This window comes from Equus przewalskii, chromosome 10 (genome assembly GCF_037783145.1).
Source record: "Equus przewalskii isolate Varuska chromosome 10, EquPr2, whole genome shotgun sequence".
Lineage (NCBI taxonomy): Eukaryota > Metazoa > Chordata > Mammalia > Perissodactyla > Equidae > Equus > Equus przewalskii.
The window spans coordinates 55,622,431-55,648,136 of NC_091840.1; the positions used below are offsets into that span (position 1 = coordinate 55,622,431).

At 42.8% G+C, this 25,706-nt stretch overlaps 1 protein-coding gene across 1 annotated transcript in view; it reads right to left on the reverse strand.

The window, feature by feature from the left end:
- The window catches only part of HS3ST3A1 (heparan sulfate-glucosamine 3-sulfotransferase 3A1), an 89,725-nt gene extending 65,947 nt beyond the window's left edge, over window positions 1-23,778 (reverse strand). The window contains exon 1 of the mRNA XM_070561136.1: window positions 23,180-23,778. Within this exon, the coding sequence (XP_070417237.1) occupies window positions 23,180-23,778 (599 nt within the window). The remainder of the gene's footprint in view (window positions 1-23,179) is intronic.
- Window positions 23,779-25,706: the final 1,928 nt, after the last annotated feature.

Consider the following 25,706-nt stretch of genomic DNA (forward strand, 5'->3'; position numbering starts at 1 on the left):
TTCTTTCCTGATGCCCCCACCAATGTGTAAGCTCCTGTACTAAGGGAAAAGAAGAGTGTTTTAGAAGCTCAAAAAAGTTAGATAATGATGCCTGAGGTCAGAAAGGAATAAAATTCCAGCCTCCATTTGATTTCATAATTTATCAACTTCATAAGACATTGTAAATGAAACTGCATTGGTCAGATAAAGGCAGGAGTGTGCTTTGAAGAAGCAGCCACAGCAACGACAGCTTATCTGGGTGGTTCTGGCTCAGGGTACCATTTTAGATTGCAATCAAGCTGTCAGCTGGGGCTGTGGTCACATGAGTCTGCATCCTGTCGATTCCTAGCTCCATTGGGGAGTTTTTGCTCTCTCTCTTCTAAATATGGTGACTTGTGTCAGAGATGCCAGTGGGAAAACCATTCTTAACCTTCAACTCCCACCATTTCAGCTTACAGCTTATTCAGAGATTTTAGTTCCTTCTACATTTGTCTAAGAGATTCCAAGACAGCACAAGACCATGCCAAGGGTTAGCAAGGAGTCTGCCAATAGAAGCTAAGAAGAGAAGGAAATTGTATTGGGAAAGAATGAGCTGAAAAACAGACTAATTGCTGGGATGGCTACCAACAGACTGGCAGGTTTGGAAACCTCAAGAGCCTTCATTGTAAGAATTAAGCTTCATTCCCTTCACTGCTGGATAAAAATAGAGGCTCCAGGTGTATTGGGAAGGCTAGAGAAATCTCCCAGGATAGCACCATGGAAAAGCTCTACTCTGCTGTGGATGCAGCAGAGTTGACAGCAAGGTTTTCCATGCAGCAGACAAAGTCTTTCACACCTAAAAGATGGTCCCCAAACCGGCAGAGCACCAGAATCACTTGAGAACTTCTGAGAAATGCAAATTCTCAAGCCCCACATTAAACCTACTGATTCAGATGCTCAGGAGCTGGAGCTCAGGAATCTGTGTTTTAATGAGCTCTCTGGGTGATTCTGATGCCCACTTAGGTGTGAGAAGCACTGCCTTAGCAAACGATGCCAGTGGCTGTATTAGCAACTGCCGCATAACAAATGACTCCAGAACTTAGTAACTTAAAATACCAGACACTGATTATCTCACACAGTTTCTGAAGGTCAGGAATCCTGGAGCAGCGTATCTGGGTGCTTCTGGTTCAGGGTACCTCTGGAGATTGCAATCGAGTTGTCAGCTGGGGCTTCTCTAGGCTGGCAGATCCATTTTAAACACACTGATGTGGCTGTTGGCAGAAGACTTCAGTTTCTCACCACGTGGGCCTCCCTATGGGGCTGCTCACAAAGCATGGTAGCTAACTTCCCTATGTCAAATCATCTGAGACAAAGAACACACCCAAGTTGGGTGCACAGTCTTTTTAAAATCAAACCCTGGAAGTAGCGTCCAATCATTTCTGCCCTGTTCTCTTTGATGTGAGTGAGTCACCAGGCTCAGTTCACACTCAAGATAAGGACGATTAAGCTCCACCTCTTGAAGGAAGGAGTATCAGAGAATTTGCGGACCTATCTTCCAAACCACCACTGCAGTGTTGGCGGTGTCCACAAACTTTTCACAGCATTTAGCATTTGAAGCATCTCATCTTAATTAAGATCTCCCCAGCATATGAGATCAAGAGACATCCTAAGAATTAGTTATTCCTACATCAAGCAACTACGCAAATGTTGGTGGGTTTTTTGGCCAGTAAACTGACTAGTACAATTCATCACAATTTTCAAGTCTAGAACTGGATGATGGAACAGGCATTTGCTTGGTAGGATTGCCTAACTAGCATGCTATTAATTCATAAAACTAAAGTTTTCTTCACCCTGATTCTGCCTGGCCTACACTGGACGAGATCTTGCCACTAAGCTATTATGGACTCTCAGTTTCCAAGGGGTCCATGGGGTTGCTTCCCAGCTGCCTCACTGCAGAAGGCCTGCCTTCCCCACCACCTTCCACCCCAAAGAGCCTTTAGGTCTGGCTGTGGAGGGAACCTGCAAAGCTAACCATCCCGTCCTAGAGAGCTTGAGAACATTTGTCATGATAGTAAAGCCCACAAGCTTTCCTTAGTCTATGTTCATATAGCATATATGAACGGTACCATTTTAGTCTCAGAGGGAAAGAACAGAAAGCACTTAATTTGACATTCTCATTTTGCAGATGAAAAAACTCAGTCACAGGGAAGTCAAGTGCCTGGTATAAGTTCACTAACTAATTAATGACAAAGCCAGGACTAGATCCCAGGCTTCTCAACTAGAAAGCACTTTTCTACCACAGTCAATATGACCACCATTTGCATCAAGTTCAGGCACGCCCTAACTCAACTTTTATGTCAGATTTTAAGGATCACAAGAAACGTTGATAATACCTTTTGTTATATAGATATGGACAAAGACTTCTCAGAATGGCTGTTAATCTAGAACTCAATGAAAGGTGCCCTCTCATACCACTAATGGGAATATTTGGTGCAACTTTTCCAAAGGGCAATTTTACAATATCTATCAAAAACCTTGAAAAGAAATCTATAAGCTATTTTACTCAACATTTTTCTTCTGGGAAATTATCCTAAGAAAATAATCATGGGTGAGCATTCAAGATTTCATTACAAGGAGTCCACCACAGTTTTGTTTGTCATAGGGAAATGCTGGAACCAAGTAGACACTGAACAGTAAGGAGTGCTTAGGTGGCTGATGGCACAGCCAGACAACAGAAGCCACACCATCAGTAAAACATCTGTAAAAGCTTTTTAAAAGCCAGGGCCTTCCACAGTGATATTTGGAGAGCTGTGCCTTCCTCACCCAAGGCCTTAATTCAATCCAGCCTGGAGCCTGGGCCCCACGGTCTCTCCTCCCACGCAGATAGGGACTGGCTAATATTTAATGAATGACAACTGCATTCTTAGTATGTTGCCAGAAGCACCTTAATAACGAAGTCTTAGTCAGGTAAGAGGAATTACAGTATGAATAGTTATTTGCAAGTATGGCAATTACTTGAATTTAAATTATTTCACTTATTAAAAATAGAAATTGATTTTCTACTATTATTCTTCTCAAATTTGCCATTTACATTAAATATACAAAATGTATGAGCAACACGTAGCTGTCTGATGTCTAAATATCTGGAAAAACTTTAATATTAGATAAGCTGGGGATCCTTTGACCATACCACACAACTACCTATTTTTAAAAATCCAGATGCCTAGTTCTGTGTGTCTTTTTTTAAAAGAAATTAAAACATTTGTATAATTCAACAAATTTCTGCATTCAAGTGAAATTTTCTCTCTATTTGAGAATCATGGAAGCATAGAAACTTTATCACAGTTCTACCTGCACAATACTGTTGGTAGTAGAAATTCATACAACTGTTTTGGAAATCAATTTAGTAATATGTATCAAATGTTCATAGCCTCTGACCTTATGATTCTGAGACTATATTCTAAGCAACTTGTATATATAACAATATACAAGTTATATTGATATACAATATCAATATAACAAATAGCATTATAAACAAAGACATCCATCAAAGTACTATTTATTATAGCTCCAAATTAAAAAGTACTGAAAGGTTAAATGATAAGCAAATTACGATATATTCTTAAAAGGGGATTTAGAAGTCATTACAATATTTACAAAAGGCCCAACAATATACTCAGAAAATGTTTATACTGTACTCCTGAGTGACAAAATCATTTACGCCCTGAGCCGAAGTAGGTTAACAATTTTTAAAAATATGTGATACACAGTAAAACGCCTGGGAGGAATTATATCTAATTGGTTACAAGTGTAGTCTTTAGCGCATTTGCTGCAGTTTTCTGTAATGGGTGCGCATGTATAGTCACTGGTGCTGTAACTCCAACAGAGGCATTCCTAAGATCATCGCACTACATAAAATTACACAATAAAAGCCACAAGGCTTATGGGGAGAAAGGAGTTAGGGTACAACACTCCAACACTTTACCAGTGGCACAGTAAAAAAAGGGTAGGAAGCTAATAACAACGGTAGCACAGTTTTACCAATGGTTAAAAAATTCATAAATACTACAATAAATATGACACTTGACCTTGAAAAAGCCTGGAAGTTTTCTTGTGGAAGTGGGCATTGGAAGGGTTGCAGCTGGTGAGCTATTGTGAAGTGGCAGAAGGAGGGTTATCTAAAATGGGACGTAAAGCCATACACCAGACGTGGACGGGTGTGGCTCACAACTTGTGTAAACTGAGGTAGCTGGTAGATATTCGAGGCGTGTGTGTGTGTGTGTGTGTTCTTGCGTGGCTGAATTCAGCTTAGTGAAGTTTTGCGCATTCACCTAGTGTTTCTTGTGGATGAAAATGCACATAAGCAAACTCAAAATTGGCATTATACTCAAATGGCTTCCTAATATATTAATTCCACTGGAACAAATTCATGTTTTCAAAACAAGCATTATAGCAGAACTGACTGTATTATCTTCCTAATAAATAAATAAACTTTAATATGAGCTAATAAAACCATACTTCTAAAGTTGTCTACACACTCCAAACGGTCTTAAAACAAGTAGCCACATGAATAAAGAATAAACAGATGTGAATCTGCTTGGCAACCAGTAGGCAAAAGAAACAATGGACTGACTAAATAGTTTACTCTTCAAATAAGTTATGTTACATCAGAGTTTTGGAGATGTATCTCAAAAGCATTATTTGATGACTAGAATAGCCATAGAGCTGTTTTAATAAACTTTGGTCTATCAGATAAGTATTGGACTAGACAACCCAGAGGTCATTTACAATCCTAATAATGAGATCTTACGATAGCATACTTTTTTCTTAAAAATAAGGTACTTTATTTTTGGATAAGAATAAACAAGCTCAGTTCCCAGAGGGTTGAGATTTTGTAGCAAGTCCATAAATTTCAAACAAGAATTGAATACAATAAAAGTAAACCCAGTCACACCATTCTGAGCCTAAATACTTCAAGTTTTCAAAAAAAAAAATGTTTAAAATACATTTTATATTTTGTCATGGTTGTGTCTAAAAAAACTGCAAGTTTAAGAAATACATCTTATTTCTGTCATTTTTATATGAACACATGCTGTTAAATGTCTGCATTACTTTCTTTCGATTATGGAAGACATCGTTTCCTTTAACTACTGTCCCAGCATTTCTGTGCCAAAAGAACATAACCCACAGACTCAAATCTTTTCATGTCTTAAATGTCACCTGAGAACAATATGAAGTTTTCATCTTATTTTAAAACTACCTCGACTTAAGCAAACAAATACAAAAAAAGGCTTTCCTTGGGAAATAGTTTGTCCAACTGAACACTTCCTTTTTTCTGATGGATGTTATAAAAGGGGAAACGAGTCATTTGGCAAAGTATAGTACATCATTACTCAAATCTGAGTTCAATAGTTCAGATTTTTAGAGGCCTTGGGGAGAAGGAAAAAGAACTTTCTGTTTTCACGGAAAATGATTTTGCTTAAGCTTTCAAAACTGCCAGCATATTCTACAAAATTCTGATAATACGCATACATAAGTCAGATGTCCAAATCAATATACTGAAATTGCTTACATATCTAATTATTATTTGATTTTTAAGAACTTTCTGTTTTGCAGGGCAATGATTTTACTCAGATCTTTAAAACTGTGCTGGCATATTACGATAACAGGTATATGTAAGTCATATGTTTAAGCCAATATATTAATAAAGCAGTTTAAATAAACTATTATTTTTTTGCTTTTTTATAAGTGAACAGGAAACAGGCTTGCAAGAATACAGCCGAAATATAATGTGCTCATTGACATAGTTTGCTAAACAATTAGGAGGTTGCACCTGGAGCGAGACATTTAACGTCCACTGGATTTCTAACCATTTCAGAATAATCACCTTTTACATTTACATGGCACTGCTCATATATTAGGTCTTTGATTAATGATTTTCATGCTTCTTCTCCCTGAGAAATCAATAATCTATTACAAGGAACCATATTTGAAACACTGTCATGTCTTGCCGAATGCCTTATTCTTTTAACTAGCATTGTCGTAGAACCCCCCATGCACTTTGATAATGTGTAAGTAGACATCACACTTCATGACAACAGTCATTTGTTAATTTTGTAGAGGCAGATGATTTGAACTGCTGTGAAGACAGTATTCAGTCTCCAGAAATGGGGGAAAATTATTCTTTTTGAAACAAAATCATGGTAGAAACTGAAAACGCAACATATTTAGGGTGTGAGGAAATTTACTGGAAACCCATAGAGAAGCATGTGACAAGGGAGACAGATGCGGATGAGCAACTACCAACATTTCCACATCTGAGAATTTCAGGACTCACAAGAGCCTTCAGAGTTATCTGCCCAAAACGTCAGGGTTGACCACCAACAAGATCTGAAATTGCTTTCACACCCCATTCCCCTTCACATTGGTCTCGTTGCCCGTTTATTGGTAGCCCTCTGAAGCACTTGTTCATGCTCCTTTCTCTTTCTAGTTTTTTCTTTCCCCTTCAAGTTTTCTACTTTCTCCTCTGCCCCAATTATGTAGAGTTTCTGGTCATGCAATGAAATTTTAAGTTTCTTCACACATACGCAGAGGGCAACATGGTGGCCGGCTTCATTTTCATCAGGATATTAGATGAGTGAAGATTTAATGCGGTTGTGTGTTTACACTTAAGCCACTAGCTTTTTAATCCTTCAGTTCTCTGGACTCCCCATACCCTCCCCTCTTCCTTCCTCATCCTCTCCAGATAAATCCCCCCTAATCTGTTGCCACACTGCTAAAGGGCCACCCTTAGATTTCTGAGTGTAGTGGAAAGGACACTGATGTAAATAGATGAATTATTTGCAATATACTAATACTAAATGTAGAGAGAGGCCATGAAGAATTTCTCAACTTCAGATACAGCAAGTCTCCTTATTTTAAGCAATCTTTGGCTTGAAATGTCCTCCAACTCCTTTCTCTATAAGCCTCTATAAATTGGACAGAAACAGTCACTATCCACTAAGTAAGAAATAAAACATTACGAAACTTTTTCTTTTTTTTTGCCACGACCAATAAATTTGTGAGTCAGACAGTACAGGAATAAACTGGTTGGTTTTTCTCAGGCTTTTCTTTCTTCTTTTCTTTTTTTAATGCTTTCTCGTCATCACCAAAATTTCCAGAAAGGAGAAAGGAAAATATCAGGAGCATTAACAAAGAATGATATTTGGCATTCACAAAGGAGAAATAAGAATACGTCACTGATGAAAGAATATCCGATGGTTGAAACTTTTTTGAAAAATTTGAATGTTGGTGAGAGAAAACACAGAGCATTTAAATTTCTTCATTACCTCATGGAAATTTTAAGTGAATGTTCAAAGAGATGGAGATTCTTAAAGCAAGTTTATTTTTCTTTCCACACTTGCAATGCACTTTAGAATAGGCTGGTGCAGCACTGCCCTGAAAAATAGCTTGGCCACTTCGCTTTTACCAAAATTTTTGAGAAAATTAAACGGGCGTATCAGACGCTGCTTTTGTTCAATAATTAATTCCGGAAATCTTAAGCATCCATCCAAAGAGCACAATTTGCAGTTAAAAAAAAATCTGGCTACAAATTTTCTGAGAAGGAAACTGTTGATAAAGTCACCATGTAGACATGACCACATGAGTGCAGAAAACAGGACAGACAAATGCAGCAAGCAGGACAACACACTCGATACATTTGAAACCCTACTTTCAGATAGGGAAGTTGTACTTACATGGATGACTAGTCATAATGGTCATAAAGCAAGTATGAGGACCCCATTGGTCGACTCAAGTCCAGGAAGGCAGAGGGGGACAGCACAGATCAGGCGGACACACGGGTGAAGTTCACCACATTCTCTGTCTTTCTGACACATTTTCATTTACTCATCAACATATTGCCAGCTGGCTTCTGTCACAACACAATAGCCCACCTGGTCTCAGGGTCACCAACAACTTCCTAACTGAGGAGACATACATTCTTTTGTCTTATACCTGTAATGACCCTTTCTGTAGCATTTGATACCACTGACCTTGAAACTCTCTCCTCCCCACTACCGCCAACATTTTATTATGAAAATGTTAAACACAGCCAAGAATTGGACAGCAAACACCATTTACCCATGAACTAAATTCTAAATATATACTTTTCTGTACTTTTATTATCACATATCTGTCCATCCCTCTATCCATCCATCAATTCATCTCACCATTTTTAATGAGTTTCAAAGTAAATTATAGACATCAGTACAGTTCCCTCTAAACACTTCTGCATGCGTGGCACAAACTACAGAAACTGTCCCTCTTTGGGGCAAGAATATAAACATGTTGTCCTGGTCCTGTTCTCTTTCCACCCTTTCCTTGTGCTCTGCTACATACTTTCACGTCTTGGCCGTGGTGGCGGCTGGCACGACCTCAACAACCATGCCTTACGGTGGCTCCCGAGTCTGACCTCGTTTGTGAGCTCCAGCTTACCCCAACGCACTTTCCACTTCATGTGTCTGAAACAGCTGTTTGTTCTCCTTCATACCTGTTATTTCCTTCTGTGTTCCCCAGCACAGTCACAGTTACAAAAAAACACAACTGAGCTGGAAATCTTCAAATATTCTCCAATTTCTCCCCTTTGCTCATCGCTAACATTCCACATCAAGCTTTGTAATTCCTACCACCAAACACCCAACGAATCCCTCCCCTACTTTCCATGCCCACTGTGCTGCTCTTGGTCAAGTCTCCATCTCTGTCCTTGAGATTCCTCAACAGCCAGCCATCTCAGTAAGCACCCTCTACCCTTCATATGCCGCCTAGGATTATGCTTCCACAGTGGAACCAGAGGAGGTGTGCAGAGTCAGTCCTCTACTGAAAACCTTCAATGCCTCCTCCCCTGCCCCTCTAGCGCTGTCCTGTCCAAAGTGGTAGACACTGGCCTCATGGGGCTATTGAACACTCGAAAGGTGGCTAGTCGGAATTGAGATGTGCTGCAAGCATAAAATGCATACTAGACTTGGAAGATTCATATGAAAATGTAAAATGTCTCATTGATAATGTTTTATTTTTGATTACATGTTGAAATTACAACATTTCAGACATATTGGCTTAAAGCAAAATATTATTAAAATAAATTTCACCTCTTCATTTTTACTTTTTTAAGGTGGCTGCTAGAAAATTTAAAATGACCTATGTGGTTCCTATTTCATTTCTGTTGCACAATGCTGATCCAGAATAAAGTTCAAACTCCCCAAACACACCATTTAATAATCCTCAAAAATCTTTCCCCGTGCTTTGATCTCAACTTGATGTCTCACTCCCCACAGACAAAGACAGAATGTTGAATTACACTGCATGAAGGATGTAGAGAAAAGGCAACCCTCATACACTGCTGGTGGGAATGCAAACTGGTGCAGCCACCATGGAAAACAGTATGAAGACTCTTCAAAAAGTTAGGAATAGAACTACCGTATGACCCAGCTATTCCACTTCTGGGTTTTTGGTTTTTTTTTTTTAAAGATTAGTACCTGAGCTAACATCTGTTGCCAATCTTCTTTATTTTTTCTTTTCCTTTTTCTCCTTTTTTCTTCTTCTCCCCCAAGTTCTCCAGTACATAGTTGTATATTCTAGCTGTGAGTGCCTCTGGCTGTGCCTACGTGGGACACTGCTTCAGCATGGCTTGATGAGCGGTGCCATGTCCACGCCTAGGATTCGAACCCGCAAAACCCTGGGCCACCAAAGCAGAGCATGCAAACTAAACCACTCGGCCAGGGGGCCAGCACCTCACCTCTGGATATTTAACTAAAGAACACGAAAATACTAATTCAAAAAGATATGTCCACCCCCATGTTCACTAAAGCATTATTCACAATAGCCAAGCCTTGGAAACAACCTAAGTGCCCATCAATAGATGAATGGATAAAAAAGATGTGGTATATATACACAATGGAATACTACTCAGCCATAAAAAAATGAAATATTGCCACTTGCGGCAACATAGATGGACCTTGAGAGTATTATGCTAAGTGAAGTAAGTCAGATGGAGAAAGTCAAATACCGTATGATCTCACCCATATGTGGAAGACAAAAAACAAACAAATACATAGATATAGAGAACAGATTGGTGGTTACTGGAGGGGAAAGGGGCAGGAGAGAGGGCAAAGGGGTAATAGGACACGTGTATGGTGATGGATGGCAACTGGTCTTTGGCGGGTGAATACGATGTAGTCTACACAAAAGTGGAAATGTAATGATGTACACCTGAAACTTATATAACGTTGTAAACCAATGTTATTTCAATAAAAATTAAAAAAAAAAAAAAGATGTAAGGAAGGATTGCTTCTCAGAACAGAGGTCAGATGATGAAGTATCACCTCATTGCGTCTGCTGTTACCCCCAAGTGCTTCATAGGATGCCCAGGAATCCAAAAGACAAAAGGAAAACTGGAGACGTGGGGGAAGACCTATAAATAAAACATGCACTCAAGCACAAAGTCAAAGAAATGTCAAAATGGATTATTAAGCTTTTTTTAAAAATGACCAAAGCCTGCTTTGATTTGTGTTTCTATGACACCTTTTCCAAAACAGAATGTTTGTAGTTGAGCATATAATCCCCTTTACACAAAAAGCCATCTTCTAACAACCCCCTATATTTCAGAGACTGCCGTGCAGTTCCAGGACGGGCTATTCCATTCTCATACAGCCTCAAGAGCTCTCCAGTTCCTGAGCCGTATCTCGAGGGGGCGTTAATCACCTACACCATGCATTCACAACACCTCCCCAGGATGTTAGTGGCGGACACTCGCCTGGGAGTAACAAGATACGCAAGGGAAGGCAAGGGAAGCATCCGAAGCCTTTAGCCTACCGTAGAAGTCTGCAAACGAAGGCCAGCGGGCCAGAGACCTGTTTTGGTAAATAAAGTTTTATTGGAACATAGCCATGCCCATTCATTTACATATTGTCTAAGGCTGCTTTCCTGCTATAACAGCAGAGTCGAAAAGTTGTGATGGAGACCATATGGCCCATGAAGGCTGAAATATTTACTATCTAGCCCTTTCCAGAAAAAAATTGCTGACCTCTGGTCTAAGGGGTCTCTTTTCTTTTCTTTTATTAAACAAATAGTAAATCTATTATGTGACAGATACAGTTGCAGGCCCTGGAGATACAAGGTTGAAAAGACTGAGGTTTAGAATCTCTAGCACAGAATGCTCACACTGAGCTTCCTGAGGGATCCTGAAGCACATTCATTTTAGCCTTTTCAAACAGCACTTCTGTTCGCCCTAGCCAGCATTCTTCAAACTTTTTTCTATTAGGATCCATTATAACAAATACATTTTATATCCAACGCTTTCTGCTCACACTTCTGTCTCTCTATATATGTAAATAACTGAATCAAGTCTGTCACAATAATATTTGTCTTGCTTACTATACTGGATTCACTCTCCTATCTTAACTTATTCCCTTCCACTTAAAAAAATAATTGATTTTATTATACATTAATGTCTTGTAATCCAGTTTGAAAAACTCTTGATGTACACCAGTTTTGCATTGTCTAACTCTGGTCTTCACCATCAGCCATACATTATAAATGAGCAACCATTTACTCTCAGGTGACATTGATTTGCTCCATCCATGCAGAATTTTGTTTGTTTTTAGTTTTGGTCTTGGTTTTTAATACACGAATTATTTTCAACATGTTTTAAAAAAGCAGTATTCCAAGATTCTTTTGAAAAGTCAGATGGCCTGGCAAGACTGAGTCCGCTGTCTTACTTGGTGACCATCAGCAGGAGCTGAGGAGTAGTTTCTCCAGCGTTTGCTTCCAATGTGCCACCCTTGGCCACAGGGCAAATGCACCTGAAAATCCCAAGAATTTTTATCACGAGCATTAGCTCCCCATGACCTCCTCCCCATATAAACATAAAACAGATCCAATTTGTTTTCTTTCCATCATTAAACCCTAGCAGAGCATTCCGGTAGACCCTCTGGCTTTGGGAAAAGCCTTTTTAACAGATACTGTTGTAATCCCAAGTCCTCCTACACTAAGAAGAAAGAGGCAGGCCTCATTAGAAAGAAAAACAAGTGGGCTTTATTTCCTTAAAAAAAAAAGAACACCCACAACATTTGATGAAAGAAACTACAAGAATAATTAGAGTCCACCAGGAAATTAAAAAAAAAAAAAAAGATGCCCGTTTTTGTTTACTCAAAAGCTTTGTGAAATGAAATCACTTCATTGCTTCAGTGTCTTCCTACTGCCAGGACTTTTCAAAACGTCGCGTTGGAGCGAACAGGGCTTCAGCTGAGAAAGCGGATGAGGAGAGCGGTTAGCTCTGGGGATGTAACTTCAGTTACAGCTTCATCCAGTTCCCTTTGTAAATACCTGAACTTAATGAGAATCTGCAAAGATTTAGGACGATAACAAACACATTGTTTGTGACTTTGTCATTCAAAGTAGCCTGGCAACTTTGATATTTTCTATTGAAAGGAGAGTCTAATCCAAGTAAGAACTCTGAAAAAGGGAAAAGGAATTTTATTCCTATAATTTGATTGATTACTTCCTATTCTGAATAGTCAAGAGAGAAAAGGCAAACATTTTCCTGTCTGTACTTGGCTTTCTCCAACTAATCTTGTACAAGCAGTCAATGAACATAACATACAAATTACATACAGGGGTCCAGAAGCTAATCATGACAGCTGGATTTCAAAATATAGACACATCAAAACATTGGGGAAAACATCTGACACGAAAATCAGAAATTTAAAGATGAATTGACCAATGATTCAATTCAATTCAAGGCTTTCACTCATCCTTTCTAGGAGGAGAAAAAATAATGCTATATCTTGTTCCACTCTGTGCAATAGTTTTGTTACTGTTGCAAACCTCCCAAAACTAAATGTATATAATTCGCAGCATGCAATTGTTTCCTAACTGTATTCTCCAGAATCACCCTGGGAATTAGGAGCCCTGAGTTCTTGCCTTTTAGCTTAACTTGGGCAAGGCACCTCAATTTCCTCATAAGTAAAAGACAATCTTTATCTCTAAGATATCTTCTAACTCCAACATCCTTTACAGTTTATGATTCTATCTGGCTGGAATCAAAGAAAATTCAAATCAATAGCCATGTCTTATATGGCAATGACACGACCACTATAGTAAAGAGCTTGGCACTAATAACGACCTGCTGGCAATAAATTAGATGAAAATTACTACTACGACTAATAATAATAATGAAAATAGACAAGATAGTGCTTGGGGGTAACAACTGGGCTGTGCCCTGCTGAGAGTATTAAAACATCTAGAGAATGAAAAAAGGAGTGTCAATCAAAAGGTACAGATACAGTAAAGAATGAGAAACATGGACGTTGGCAGTGACTCAGCCATATTCAGGGGGAGCGCCCGGTTGGGGCCTTGCCAAAAGGAAGTCAAGAGGAAGCCTGGCGCTAATAATGGGCCAACTCACCTTGCTCTAACTCCAGGAGCAGTGAGCAGCCTTCTCATAACATTTCTGACAATATTTTGGCTTTCCCATGCAGCAGCTTAGAAGAAGGAACCTTGGTCATTTGGACCACGAAAAGTTGAGGGTTCTTTATGGTTACTGTTATTTTTTAATGGATTGGAGAGAAAATTCAACTGAATGGCCCAGGGTTTCACATATGCTCTATAAGTTGAATTCTGTGATCAGATTACTTCTAAAAAAAAAAGACAAGCTGATAAAAAACAGAAGTGGCTTTACTTATTTCACATAGGCCCACAGACTCACAAGGATATTTAAATACTTTTAGAAATTCGTTTTCTCAACCATATGTCGATTTATTGCCCAGTTTTCTAACTAAAGGTCCAAGACCAGAATCAAACATGCGCAGTCACCAGGGGCAGCCTCTCAATCCCCACAATCTCTGAGTCACTGATGGCTTGCTGTTTAGGCAGGAACCACACCTGGGCAATTCCATGTGAGAGCAGGACAGAATATCCTAGTGGGGAAGTGTTGGCATGCTGGACGTGTGTGGACCTGGATCCAGCACCAGTTCTATCATTTACTTGGTTATATGACCTTGGACGACTTACTTCACCTTTCTGAGTCTCTGTTTCTAGATCTATAGAGGGCACAAAGTGATAGAACCTACCTAATAATATTAATCACATTAATAAAATTATCTAGACTACATGCAGCAGTCATTCAGCATCATCCAGCACATAGTGAGGGCTCGCCAAAAGTAACTCTTATTACCTTATGTCTAAAATGATAGATCACCCAGACAGAACACAATAAGGAAACACTGGACGTGAACTATACTTTAGACCAGAGGGACCTAACAGACATACACAGAACATTCTATCCAAGAGCAGGAGAATGCACGTTCTTCTCAAGTGCACACAGAACATTCTGCAGGACAGATCACAGGCTGAGCCACAAAACAAGTACTAACAAATTTAAGAAAATTGAAATCATATCAAGTATCTTTTCCAAACACTATGGTATGAAACTGGAAATCAGAAAAAGAGAACAAACTGGAAAATTCACAAACCAATGGGTCAAAAAGGAAATCAGAAGGGAAATTTAAAGATATCTTGAAACAAAACAAAAACGGAAACACAGCATACCAAAATTTATAAGATGCATGAAAAGCAGTTCTAAGAGGGAAGTTTACAGTGACAAATGCCTACATTAAAAAAGAAAGACCTCAAATGAACAACCTAATTTCACATCTCAAGGAACTAGAAAAAGAACAAGAGAAGCCTAAAGTTAGTAGAAAGAAACAAAGATTAGTGGCAGAAATAAACGAAACAGAGACTAAAATGATAGATTTCATCAAATGTACATTCAGGGTTTTGCTATTTCAAAAAAGTTTCAAAATACATGGGGAAAAGTATATTCTAACTAAAATGGAAAAATGCCAAACAACAAATAAGGAATGGCATTAAATCACAGAAATTATTTTATCTATACAAGCATTAGTAGCCTGTCTTTGGCATGAAACAGGTTTATAAAACAGAACCAATAAAGATAAGCGAATCAACAATTAGGAGGAAATGCTGTTAACTTCTTTGAGTCTCAAGATGTAGCCGGTGTTGTGTTGTTTTGTTTTGCTTAAGTGAAAGTGTAATACGGATAAAACTATTTTTACAGGTGTTAAAAATATCAAAGGAAATGTTTTGAGGCAGATTTTCATTACTCTATTAAATCAGAATCTCAGATGCACAACCGTGTGTTTAAAAACAGAAGCAGAAAATGCCAGCATGCCACCTGGACAGGAACTTTGAGTCTGATAACGCTGGCATCCCAAGCTTAACAGTCTCAGCAGGAAGACCCACCAGGACGCCAGGTCCTGGTCCTCCAGTGCTCTGAAGATGGATTTTCTCTCTTCCTCCCTCATCCTTTAACCCTAAGATTGTTCCAGGTCTGTTTTGCACCCACGGCTGGTCTCATAAGCCACAGTGTTTAAACCAAAAGTCAGAGTCCCAGGGCAAGCAAGCAGACAGAATACTTAAGCTGGCCCGGAAAATCTGGACTGTGTTGTCATCTCAGCCATACGAAGCGTCCACAGCCATGGCCCTATCTGTTTACCCAGGAGCCAGCTTCCCAACCCCTGACAACTGTTCGTCCGATGTTGGTAGCACAAAAGCCAGATGCCCAAGTCTGATTTTCCTCTGACCCCTATTTCAGTTCTTGGTGTTTTCAAAAACCTGTCATTTACATCAAAGCTTTTGTTCTCCAGCACAAGAAGGTTTCGGTTAAGGGCAAGCAATGTTTTCTACCTTCTTCACTTTACATTTGCCGGCCGTGAAAAAGAGAAAGAAATAAAAATGAAACTGTCTCTGTGCCTGTTTCAGGGACAAGAGAGTAGGAGGGGAGCCAAGAGCCAATTTTATTATGAAATAAGCTGAGGGAAAGATCAGCATGTCTGGAAGCAACAGGTGCTGGCAGTGGAGGGGAAGCTGGCAGGCCTGGGCCGGGGGCCTTCGGAAGGAAAGGAAAGAAGAAACATGGACTAAAAGGGAGCTGGTGCAGTGGAGTATTTCAGTCTGAGCCCTCATCCCTTGATACTGCAAGGCATCTCCTGCCTTCTCTCTTGAGGTTGCTGCTTTCCCTTTTGTTGTAGAATAATTTTATTTTATTTATTTAATTTTTTGAGGAAGATTAGCCCTGAGCTAACATCTGCTGCCAATCCTCCTCTTTTTGCTGAGGAAGACTGGCCCTGAGCTAATATCTGTGCCAATCTTCCTCTACTTTATATGTGGGACGCCTGCCACAGCATGGCTTGACAAGCAGTGTGTAGGTCCGCATCCAGGATCCAAACCAGCAAACCCCAGGCCACTGAAGCAGAACGTGCGAAATTAACTGCTACACCACTGGGCCGGCCCATCCTTTTATTGTAGAATAATTTTAGATATTAAAATGTAAAAAAAAATAAAAGTACAGAGAATTCTCATATACCCCTTCACCCAGATTCCCCTAAGGTTATCATCTTACTCAACCCTAGTACAATGATCCAAACCAAGAAATTCACCTTGGTATAATACTATTAACTAAAGTACTCACACAATTCTCACCTCCCCAGCTTTTCCACGAACGCCCTTGTTGCGTCCCAGGATCCAATCAGGAGCACCACGTTGCCTTTATCATTGGTGACTAGTCTTTTTACTTCCATCTGTGACAGTTCATCAGTCTTACTTTGTTTTTCATGATCTTGACATTTTCGAGGAATAGTGGGCAGGTATTGTGCAGCTGCCCCTCCGTGCGGGTTGGTCTAACCTCTTCTCATGATTAGCCTGGGGTATGCATTTAGGGGAAGAACACCCCCGAGGTGAGGTGCCCTCCTCTTTGCACTACACCAGGGGCACGCGACCTCCACCTTACCACCTGGATACAGTGGGGTCGGCCATGTTCCTCCACTGTAATGGTTCTATTCTTCCCTTTCCTCCTGTCTTACTTTTAACCTGATCACCATCCCACTGCACCAACCTGCCCTCTCCCCGTGCTGGACCGCGGTCCCAGCAAGGTCTCTCCGGAAGCACCTTCCTATGACACTGGCCCACGTGGGCAGGATGTTCAGTAGTGTATCTCTGGCGTGTTAAGGGTTAACAGGCTTCTGTGTGCTGCCTGTTAAGAATCCTGGGACCCTCCTCCAGAGCCTGTCCTACACAGGGAAGGAAAGAGGCTGCATTACTGATGTTGAAATAAAATCATCTGGAAGTATTTTCATTTGAAGCTGGCTTTCAGAAACAGAGGCAAAACACACTAACAAAACTAATCTGGGGCATATGGCATTCCTTTCAGTCATGTGCATTTCTAATATAAATCTCCTAATCATTTATATCTTGTTTCTCAGGTTTATGGTGAAGGCAAGTCTCTTTTATTTCTCTCCAAAGAACAGACGCCCTGCCTAAAAGAAGTGAGCTCAGGCAGAGAGGCAAAATGAAGATCATACTTGCTGTAAGTGCTACCTAAGACGATTTTTCCTCCCTTTTTAAAATTGACACTGCAAATATACTCTGATAATGATGAGCTTTTCAAGCTGTTCGGGTTCCCCGCTGACTCTCCCTCCCACTAGGTGGCGCTATGCGTCACATTCAAAGTGGGCTGCTCTCAAGAGCCCGGGCACAGGACTTTTTTTAACCTTTGCAAGAATATCACATGCCTAATGGCAAGTACTAAACTTCATTCTTAATAAACATTTCCTCTTTTCTTTTTTACATTTACTGTAATTCGACAGCTTCTGAAACAGGCAAATTGTGAACTTCTGGAATACACTCCTCAAGTGACCATAGGACACATGTAAATGTTCGAGGCATAATAGTCATGACCACATGAGTAATGCAAAAATTCAAGAGTTGCGTCACCGGAGGCAAGCAACCGGGAAGATGCTACAATGCACCAAACTCCGAATTTCGTCCGTTTCTAAGTTCTGGTTTCACATAAGGTTATTTATTAACTATATCAATATCCCTCACAGAGATTTTTAAACTGTTTCAAATTAGCAAAGGTTTTAAATGCCGACAAGCATTTTTAACACATTCCTATAAATGCAAAGACTATGGAGCTAAAATATCATTTAGGTACAATTTCCTCTGATAACATACTAACGGCATATATTTAACAAGAAACCTCATTTTCACACTTGTAACTGACCACTTAAGCAGAAACAAATTTCCAAAAAGCTTGCAGTCCAGTATCATTGGGAAACATACTAAGAAAAGACACTCTTTATCAGCCAAGTTACTATTACTTGGTGAGGGAAGACATCCCCCTACAGAGAAGCGCTGAGTATATAAAGATCCCGACCAGGCCCAGCAGTCCGACTGACGTTAATCGCAATCTGCAGTCGTCCAAATGTGTCCCTGAGAGATACGAGGCCTTTCGTTGTTTATGTCAAGTCAGTTTGTTTGCTCTGCAACACACTTCTCCTGATGTGAGCATCTGGTCTATGCAAGGTCAGCTCCTGCTGTCATTAATTGCACAGGCTTATTTCATTCCCATGACCCCTCCAAAATACAAATTTGGCACATATTCTTCCTGGCCAATTAACAGACTTATTTATATGAGACAAATATTTTGGCCAGAGTGTTTTCTTTTTTACAGGGCAGGCAGGAGATTACAATATTGTGGAAATTTTTCACTCATAGATGGCTATGCATTTCACATAAAATACATCAGCATGTTATAAATCTCATCGTTATAAAGGAATATTCACTCACACAAGGTATTCCAATTCCAGGCTATGCCATACGTGGTTTGTTGTTGTAGTTGTTGTTTTTAATGCCTGGACTCAACAGTCCTAAAGCCTGATCCCTACCCTGGGTGTCTGAGTATCGCTCAGAAGTTCCCCCAACCACTTAACAACTTTTCTGCTATAAATTCCATCACTTTCCCCACCTACTGGGTGTCCGCTCTCACACGCACGTGCACGCGGGTGTGCACATACACACACAGGAACTAGACTATCTCACTTGTACGGCTGGAGCACTAGTATGCAGAGATGAGACCAGACATTCAGAGAACAAAATGACAGCACCGTGGCTTTCCAAAGGGGCTACTTGCAACCTCTCAGTGGATGGAGAGCGTCCAGTCACTGAGAGCTCCCGTGAAGTATATTTAGGAGAGAAATTATGCCCTCTCCCCCTGGACAGACTTGCACCCTAGACTCTGAGTCCAAAGCAAATTCTCCCCACTCTCCTCCTACCCCTCGTCCCTTCCCAGTCCTTAACTCTGCTGGAAGCACAGAGGAGCCTCTCTGGACCCAAGTCCTTATGACCTTGCACGGGTGGCCAGACTCTGCAGCTCCCTTGGCTCAAATTTCATTTCCAACCCTTCACGCAGAAGGGCCTTGTGGCTCAGGAGGGTGGGAAACAGCCCACGGAGGTCCTCTGCAGCTGCTCCCAGCTGCTCCGAGATGCCGGTCTCTCCTGAGAGGAAGCGAAAGCTCCTCTGTTCAGTTTGCCTCCCTGGTGGACTTGAAACAGGCAATGGTCATAAGAGGCCAGAAAACTCCAAATGCCGATGAAGCCAGGGGAGAACTAACTCCTAAACTGCAAGTTGAGTAATCTTTGATCTTCCTGGATGCTGTAGAGTAAAATAATTTAAATGATACTGATCTCTGCTGAAATTGTCCAGTCTTACTTAAGAAAATGAATCAAAACATAGGAAATAGATGGACTAGTAGAAGAGAGTGGATAATGAATACTTACTATCTTGTCCTGAAACACAGTATGAAAGTATCACAGAAACCAAACGGCTATATAACATTTATATAACCAAACATATAAACGTGTGTCGTGTGTGTATACACATGTTTTTAATACATACTTAAGTGCACACACATCTTTACTTCATAAATAGGTATCTTTCGTCTTAGGAGAAAAACCCCACACTTTCTAGTGGCTACAGATCTACACAGGCAGAGAGAGCGCCTTCTTATTAAATTCTAAGCTCACCTGCTCTGGAACTACAGTAGAGGCATTCGACCTTGACTTCCAGAAAAGATCTCAAAGTTTTGAAGCTAATGAAACAATTCCCCACTTTCCTTTATGAACTCACCACACACACAATGGAAATGGAGACTGTTCATCGCAAAGGATTGTTTGCCTATGACATGCAAGCCACAGACACGTGTTGCACTGATATCACATCTGCGAAATTCAGTCGTGTGGAATGTTTTTTAAACTCCATCAGAGCGTAGTTCCATACCCAGGAGACTCCACCGAAGCATCCTAAATTATCACTAACAAATTTCCTGGCATATCAAAATTTGCCTTTGTTTTATCTATTTTAGAGTAATAGTAGGAAGCTTTAAATCAATCAGAATAATTTCCTTTATAGAGATTTTGAATAAGTTCATTTTCTTTGCATTTACTCCTACAAATTTGTTCGAATGCAGACACTGTTGATTACACTATTCTTAGGATGCAGTTTATAAGTACTTTATTTTTTTTTTCCAAGCGAGAGAAATTTACTGACACATCCCAGCAACAGGAGTTTCTAACTCAAACTCATTCTCCAAGGGATTTTCTTCAAACTTCCTAATAGCAACAGAATTCTCCCTTTGTCGGGACAGTAGGGGGCGCTGTCACAACAAACTATTATGGCAAACCGAGCGATTTCACCAGGCAAAACAACAAGGCTAGACATTTATGATTCTCCCATGTGAGTGAGCATCTTAAAAATATTATACAGGTTTTTCTCTTTCATGATTCACTTGAAGCTGCAAATACTGGGATTTTCTTTCTGTTCCTCTATATGTGTGAGAGTGTGTGTGTCTGTGTGTGTGTGGTCAATAAGAGTGTGGCAGAAATTTTATATTACAAATTTGGGGCTGACTCAAGAAGGTCTAACCAAATCTCTTACTCTAAAATATTGGCCAAATACAAGCGGCTAAAATTCACTGAATAGTTAACTGGCATTTTGTGTGGGGAATTTCTTTTTCATAGTTAAGTTTTCAGTCTTTCTCACAAACATCAAACTCCAAGTTCAGAGCCAAGATGAAAGACAACTGTGGCAAAATTTCATTAAATAATCGCATAATCCAGGCTCCATAAGTTGGATTTTTTTAATGAGTTTTCTATGTAATTGAGTTAAACTTAAATTTATGCATCCAATAAAAAACCACTGCAAATGGTAAAACAAAGACATTGCCCCGACACTTAGAAAATTAAATTCACCAAACCATGAAGTCTACCGTGCAATGATTTTTGTAACCACCATAAATTGCTTTATGGAACTCCTCTGCTGGAGTAAACAATCCAGGGAGAGATTTACTTCACGGCATGCATCCAGTTTCCAAACGAGAGAGAGGCCTAAATGTTTATGATTCTCTCTCTTTTTTCTTTTCTTTCTTTTTTTTTTAATACTTGTGTTTCCAGTTACCTTGAAACCTTCCTTCTCTTACACGAGCTCAGAATGGTCTACGGAAAATAAGATCCAGGTCTGTAGATATACTGTGCCCTCAAATACTCAATTTCTGGAATAAGAAGAAACAATCCTACTTTGTGGAAATAAAATCTAAATGGCAAAATGAAAATAAAGGGTTTTAGTACTAAATATTTCACCATATTTTACAGCACCTCAGAGCCCAACATTGTCTCAGATGTTTCAGGCAGTCGGCTTGAAACGTGTTCCCTTACAGCACAGGACCAGGCCGAATGCAACGCAAACTGCTCTAGATAAGAGTTTTAGGGGTCTTTAATCACTTCTTTCTTGTGTCCTTGATGGAAAAAACAGAGCTGCCTTTGTGCTAAAAAGAAGGACCTGTTGTTTCCAGATTCAACAGGTCATTTTTATAAGAACTTCCCAGAGGATACAACACAAATGACAGAAACACAAGGGAATTTTTTAAGTGGCTGATGATTTTAAATGATATATATTCTATATTAAGGGAAGGTTGTTTGTTTTTCTTTCCAACAAACGGAAAGTTACTGTTTGAAAAGAGTTTAATGCTTGGAATTTGACTTTTAGGACCAAATGTTTTCTCACAAGTTAAGTTACTGTCAATTTGGCTCCTGAAATTAATCTGAGGGTGTGCTTGACCCCTCGAGTAAATAAACTTGTCAGATCATGTCCATTTCTGTTTCTGGGGTGAATAGTTAATTTAGCGGGCTTTTGAAATATATCTAAATGGTGTTGTAACTTTTGTAATATTGTTTCAGTTAAAATAACAAGGAGAACGCATACTTAATGAACAAGATAAAACTTTATAAAATGGAAAATTCTGGCAACACGATTTTTCCTTGTTCTCGCAGAAAAGAAAAGAGGCCAAGACTATATAGGAAATAAAATCCAGGTGACGCTAGGATTTATTAGACTTTGGCTGATTCTATTATTAAAGGTGGTCTGAATTTGAGAAGACTGGCAAATTCAAGATTAAGATCTAAATCAGACTTGTTTCCTAAACAGTATTAGGAGGGTTTTCTACAATGTAACCAGTGTCCCTATTTTCTTCCCTTTTTCTTCCTAAAAAAAAAAAAGGTTGGCTACCTCATTTGCAAAGATAATTGTTTGAAGGTCTTTAGAAGTTTCTGCCAGTCCAGAGACAAAAGGTGCCCTTCCCAATAAATACACAAAGCACTTTAGAAAACTCACTCCTCGCCCCAAACAAAAGTTATTGCCAAGGAAGCCTTCTTTCAAACACGGAGACTGGCTGCTGGCACTTGCTCAGACGTATATTTCCCAACTACTGAGGCTCTGGTTCCTGACACTTTTACTAAGTCTCTATATTACTTACCACCTAGGACAATTATCTGGCAGAGGGTCAAGGGAAATAAATACCTGCTGGCAAAGACTGCATTAACCACAGGGAATTGCCCAGAAGATAAAGAAGACTGTGAAAACAGGCTTCCTTGGGAGAGGGACCGACTAGGTTACAAACCTAATAATTCATGAGCAGGTTTCTAACTTCGAAGGAACTTTTCTTTAGCTAACAACATGGATACTTTCTCAGAGCAGGAAAAAAAAAGACAAGATTGGCTATTCGGGGGGAAAGGGAATGCCATGGACTAAAGAAAAAATTAAGGCCAAAATTTCCAGCCCACTCCTTCCCTCAACATCCACCTCCCTGGAAAGAGAAGGCACGGTGGGGAAGGAGACCCCTCAACCTAAGGACAACTGCTGATGACCTTTTGCCTTCCGCATGAAACGAAGGGAGGTGAACTGGGGGTCATCACCGGCGCCCTCAAGCCCACCTCCCACCTGAGCCGGCCCACCGCCGCCCGCTCTGGCTGCCTCCGCCTGCGCCCCGCGCCAGCTCACCGGTACCAGGCGAGGCCCTTGTCGTAGCTGCGGTCGAAGAAGTGGGGCTCGGCGCCCACGGCGCGCACGTCGGGGTGCACGCGCAGGAACTCCAGCAGTGCCCGCGTGCCGCCCTTCTTCACTCCGATGATGATGGCCTGTGGCAGCTGCTTGCTGCCTTCGTCCAGCAGCAGGGCCAGGGTCCCCGGCGGGGCCTCGGCCACGCTGCTCCCGGCCCCGGAGCCGCCAGGAGCCCCGGCCAGGCCGGGGGTCTCCTCTTCCCAGGCAGCCTCCTCGCCGTCGCCGCGCGGCGCGGGCGGCCGGCGACTCCGCCACTGCTGCAGCTGCAGGAGGCGCTTTCTTTGCGCCGCCGCGGGCCACACCGCCAGCTCCCTCGGGCCTCCGGCCAGGACGCCGGGACTCGGGGTCCCCGCCTCCTCGCCGCCGCCCGACAGCCCCACGACGGGGCCCGACAGGGTCTGGCAGCGCTCGGCCAGGCAGTAGAAAACGTAAAGGGACGTGAGCAGGGAGCAGAGCATCAGCAAGAACTTCCGGAAGATGCTGCGGGACAGCGGCTCGGCCGAGGTGGGGTGGGCGCCGGCCGGGCCCGGAGGGGCCATCCTAGCCGGAGGCGACGTCGGGCAGCGCGCGGGCCATGCTAGGCCGGGACCCTGCCAGGTGCCCTGACATCCTCCAGGAGGGCCTGCGCGCTGGACGGAGGCCGCATCGCCCGTGCGTCCCTGCGGCGTGCGAGCTGCCCGGGGAGGCGGCAGCCGGGGCTCCTAGGGCAGAGGAGCGCCGGGAGCCCCGCGCGGGATCCCTGCCTCCGGTCGAGGGGGTGGGAAGGGGGACGTGGTGCCGTGCTTAAGAAACCATCGTCTTAAGAGTCGCCCAAGTTCTGAGTCTTGGGGCAGTGCTCGGCGCCCCAGTTCCCTGAGAGTCGCCGGAATGGGGGTCTTGGCGACGACGGCGAAGGCGAGCGTCTCAGCCCCGGCCCCAGCGGCCTCTCGGCGCGGATCTCCGCTCAGCGATCGTGCATCCCTCGCTCGTCCCGGGGCGGGCACGCGCGGCTCCGGGGCCGCTGAGCTCCGTGCGCTCCAGACAGCGGCGAGAGGCGGTGCCTCTCTGTTTCCTCGGCCCCCCTGCCCGCCGGGGCGCGCCCTCCGGCCCTGGTATGAGGTCCCCCGGAGTCCCTCTGCCCGAGCGGGAGCCAGCAGGCCCGCGCCGAGCCGTCCACCCTCTTCGTGCGCGCCCGGCTGCTCCAAACTGCTCTCGGGCCCCACCTGTGAGCGGCGTGGCGGAGCCGGGGTGCGCGGGACCTGTCAGCGGCCGCGGCCACTGTGCTCGCAGGCGCTCCCCTGCCGCCTCCCTGGCCGCCGCCGCCGCCGCCACACGTGGGGCGCCAGGGGCTGCAAACTTGGCGGTGACGTCAACGGCCCGGGCTGGACCAGCCCCCGGACAAGCGCAGCTGGGCAGGCGGGGTGGGATGGAGAAAAGGTGGCGCGGACCCCGCAGCGGCAGTCCAATGACATCAAGGAGAGGGCGGGGGCGACAGGGGCGACGCCCCTTCCCCACTCCGCCCTCTCCCGCCCCACAGCCCCGCGGGCAGCCTCGCCCCCTTCGAGCCGAGCGGGGAGCTCCGGCGGCTCCCGGGTCGCCTGACTGACAGCGAGGGCCGGCCGGATCCCCGGGGGCCTGACTTCCACCCAGCGAGCTGCTCACTGGATCGGGAGCTCCCAAACCTCTCCACCTCCGCTCAGCTCTTCGCAGCCCTGGTCCCCTCCAAGTCCCCTGCGCTCTGCTTCCCTCCCGCCTCCCTCGCTACATCCTTCCCCGCCCCCCGCCACCTCCTGGAACCTTCGGAAGTTTTGTTGGCCGCAGTTCCCAGCAGCGCGATGCGCGCCACGCCCCCATCTGTCGGGGGCGAACGGAATTCCTTCGCAACAGCTTTGACTCCCACCTAGTCCACTGTCCACGCCGGGCCCTCGAGCGAAGCCTTCTCTCCCCGCCAGCAGTATTTTCCCCCTTTGATTGTTTTCCTTTATATTAGCTTAAGATGATCGAGAGTTCTCTAGGACCTAGAAAGGAACAGCCTCTTAGGAAATAAGTCAATAAATAAAGCAAGGGGAGAAATTAAGATGAAAAAATATATATCAGCTTCGACTCCAAATCCACATGCCCAGTTTTTGAAGAAGGAAATTTTTTCTTAAATGTTTGTGTTTGTGTGTGTGTGTGTGTGTGTGTGTGTGCGCGCGCGCGCGCGTCCCGGGAACGGAGTTAAATAACCTTTCATAAACAGCGGTTTCCTCTTTCTCCTGCCTCCCCTGACCCTGTATCCTCTAAATGCGCTCCTCAGACAGCGGGTCAGGAAGGGCTCCATATCGCCTTGCTGTTTAATGGAGGGAGGTGGCCCGGGGAACCTGCAGGAGGTGGTTTTTCATTCCAGTCCGATTTGTTCCTATTTCTTGGCTTCCTTGTCTCGGCAGGACGCCCCGCAATGTGGGCGGTAGCCTGGCCGTCTCACACCAACTCCTGTCGGCTGTGGAGG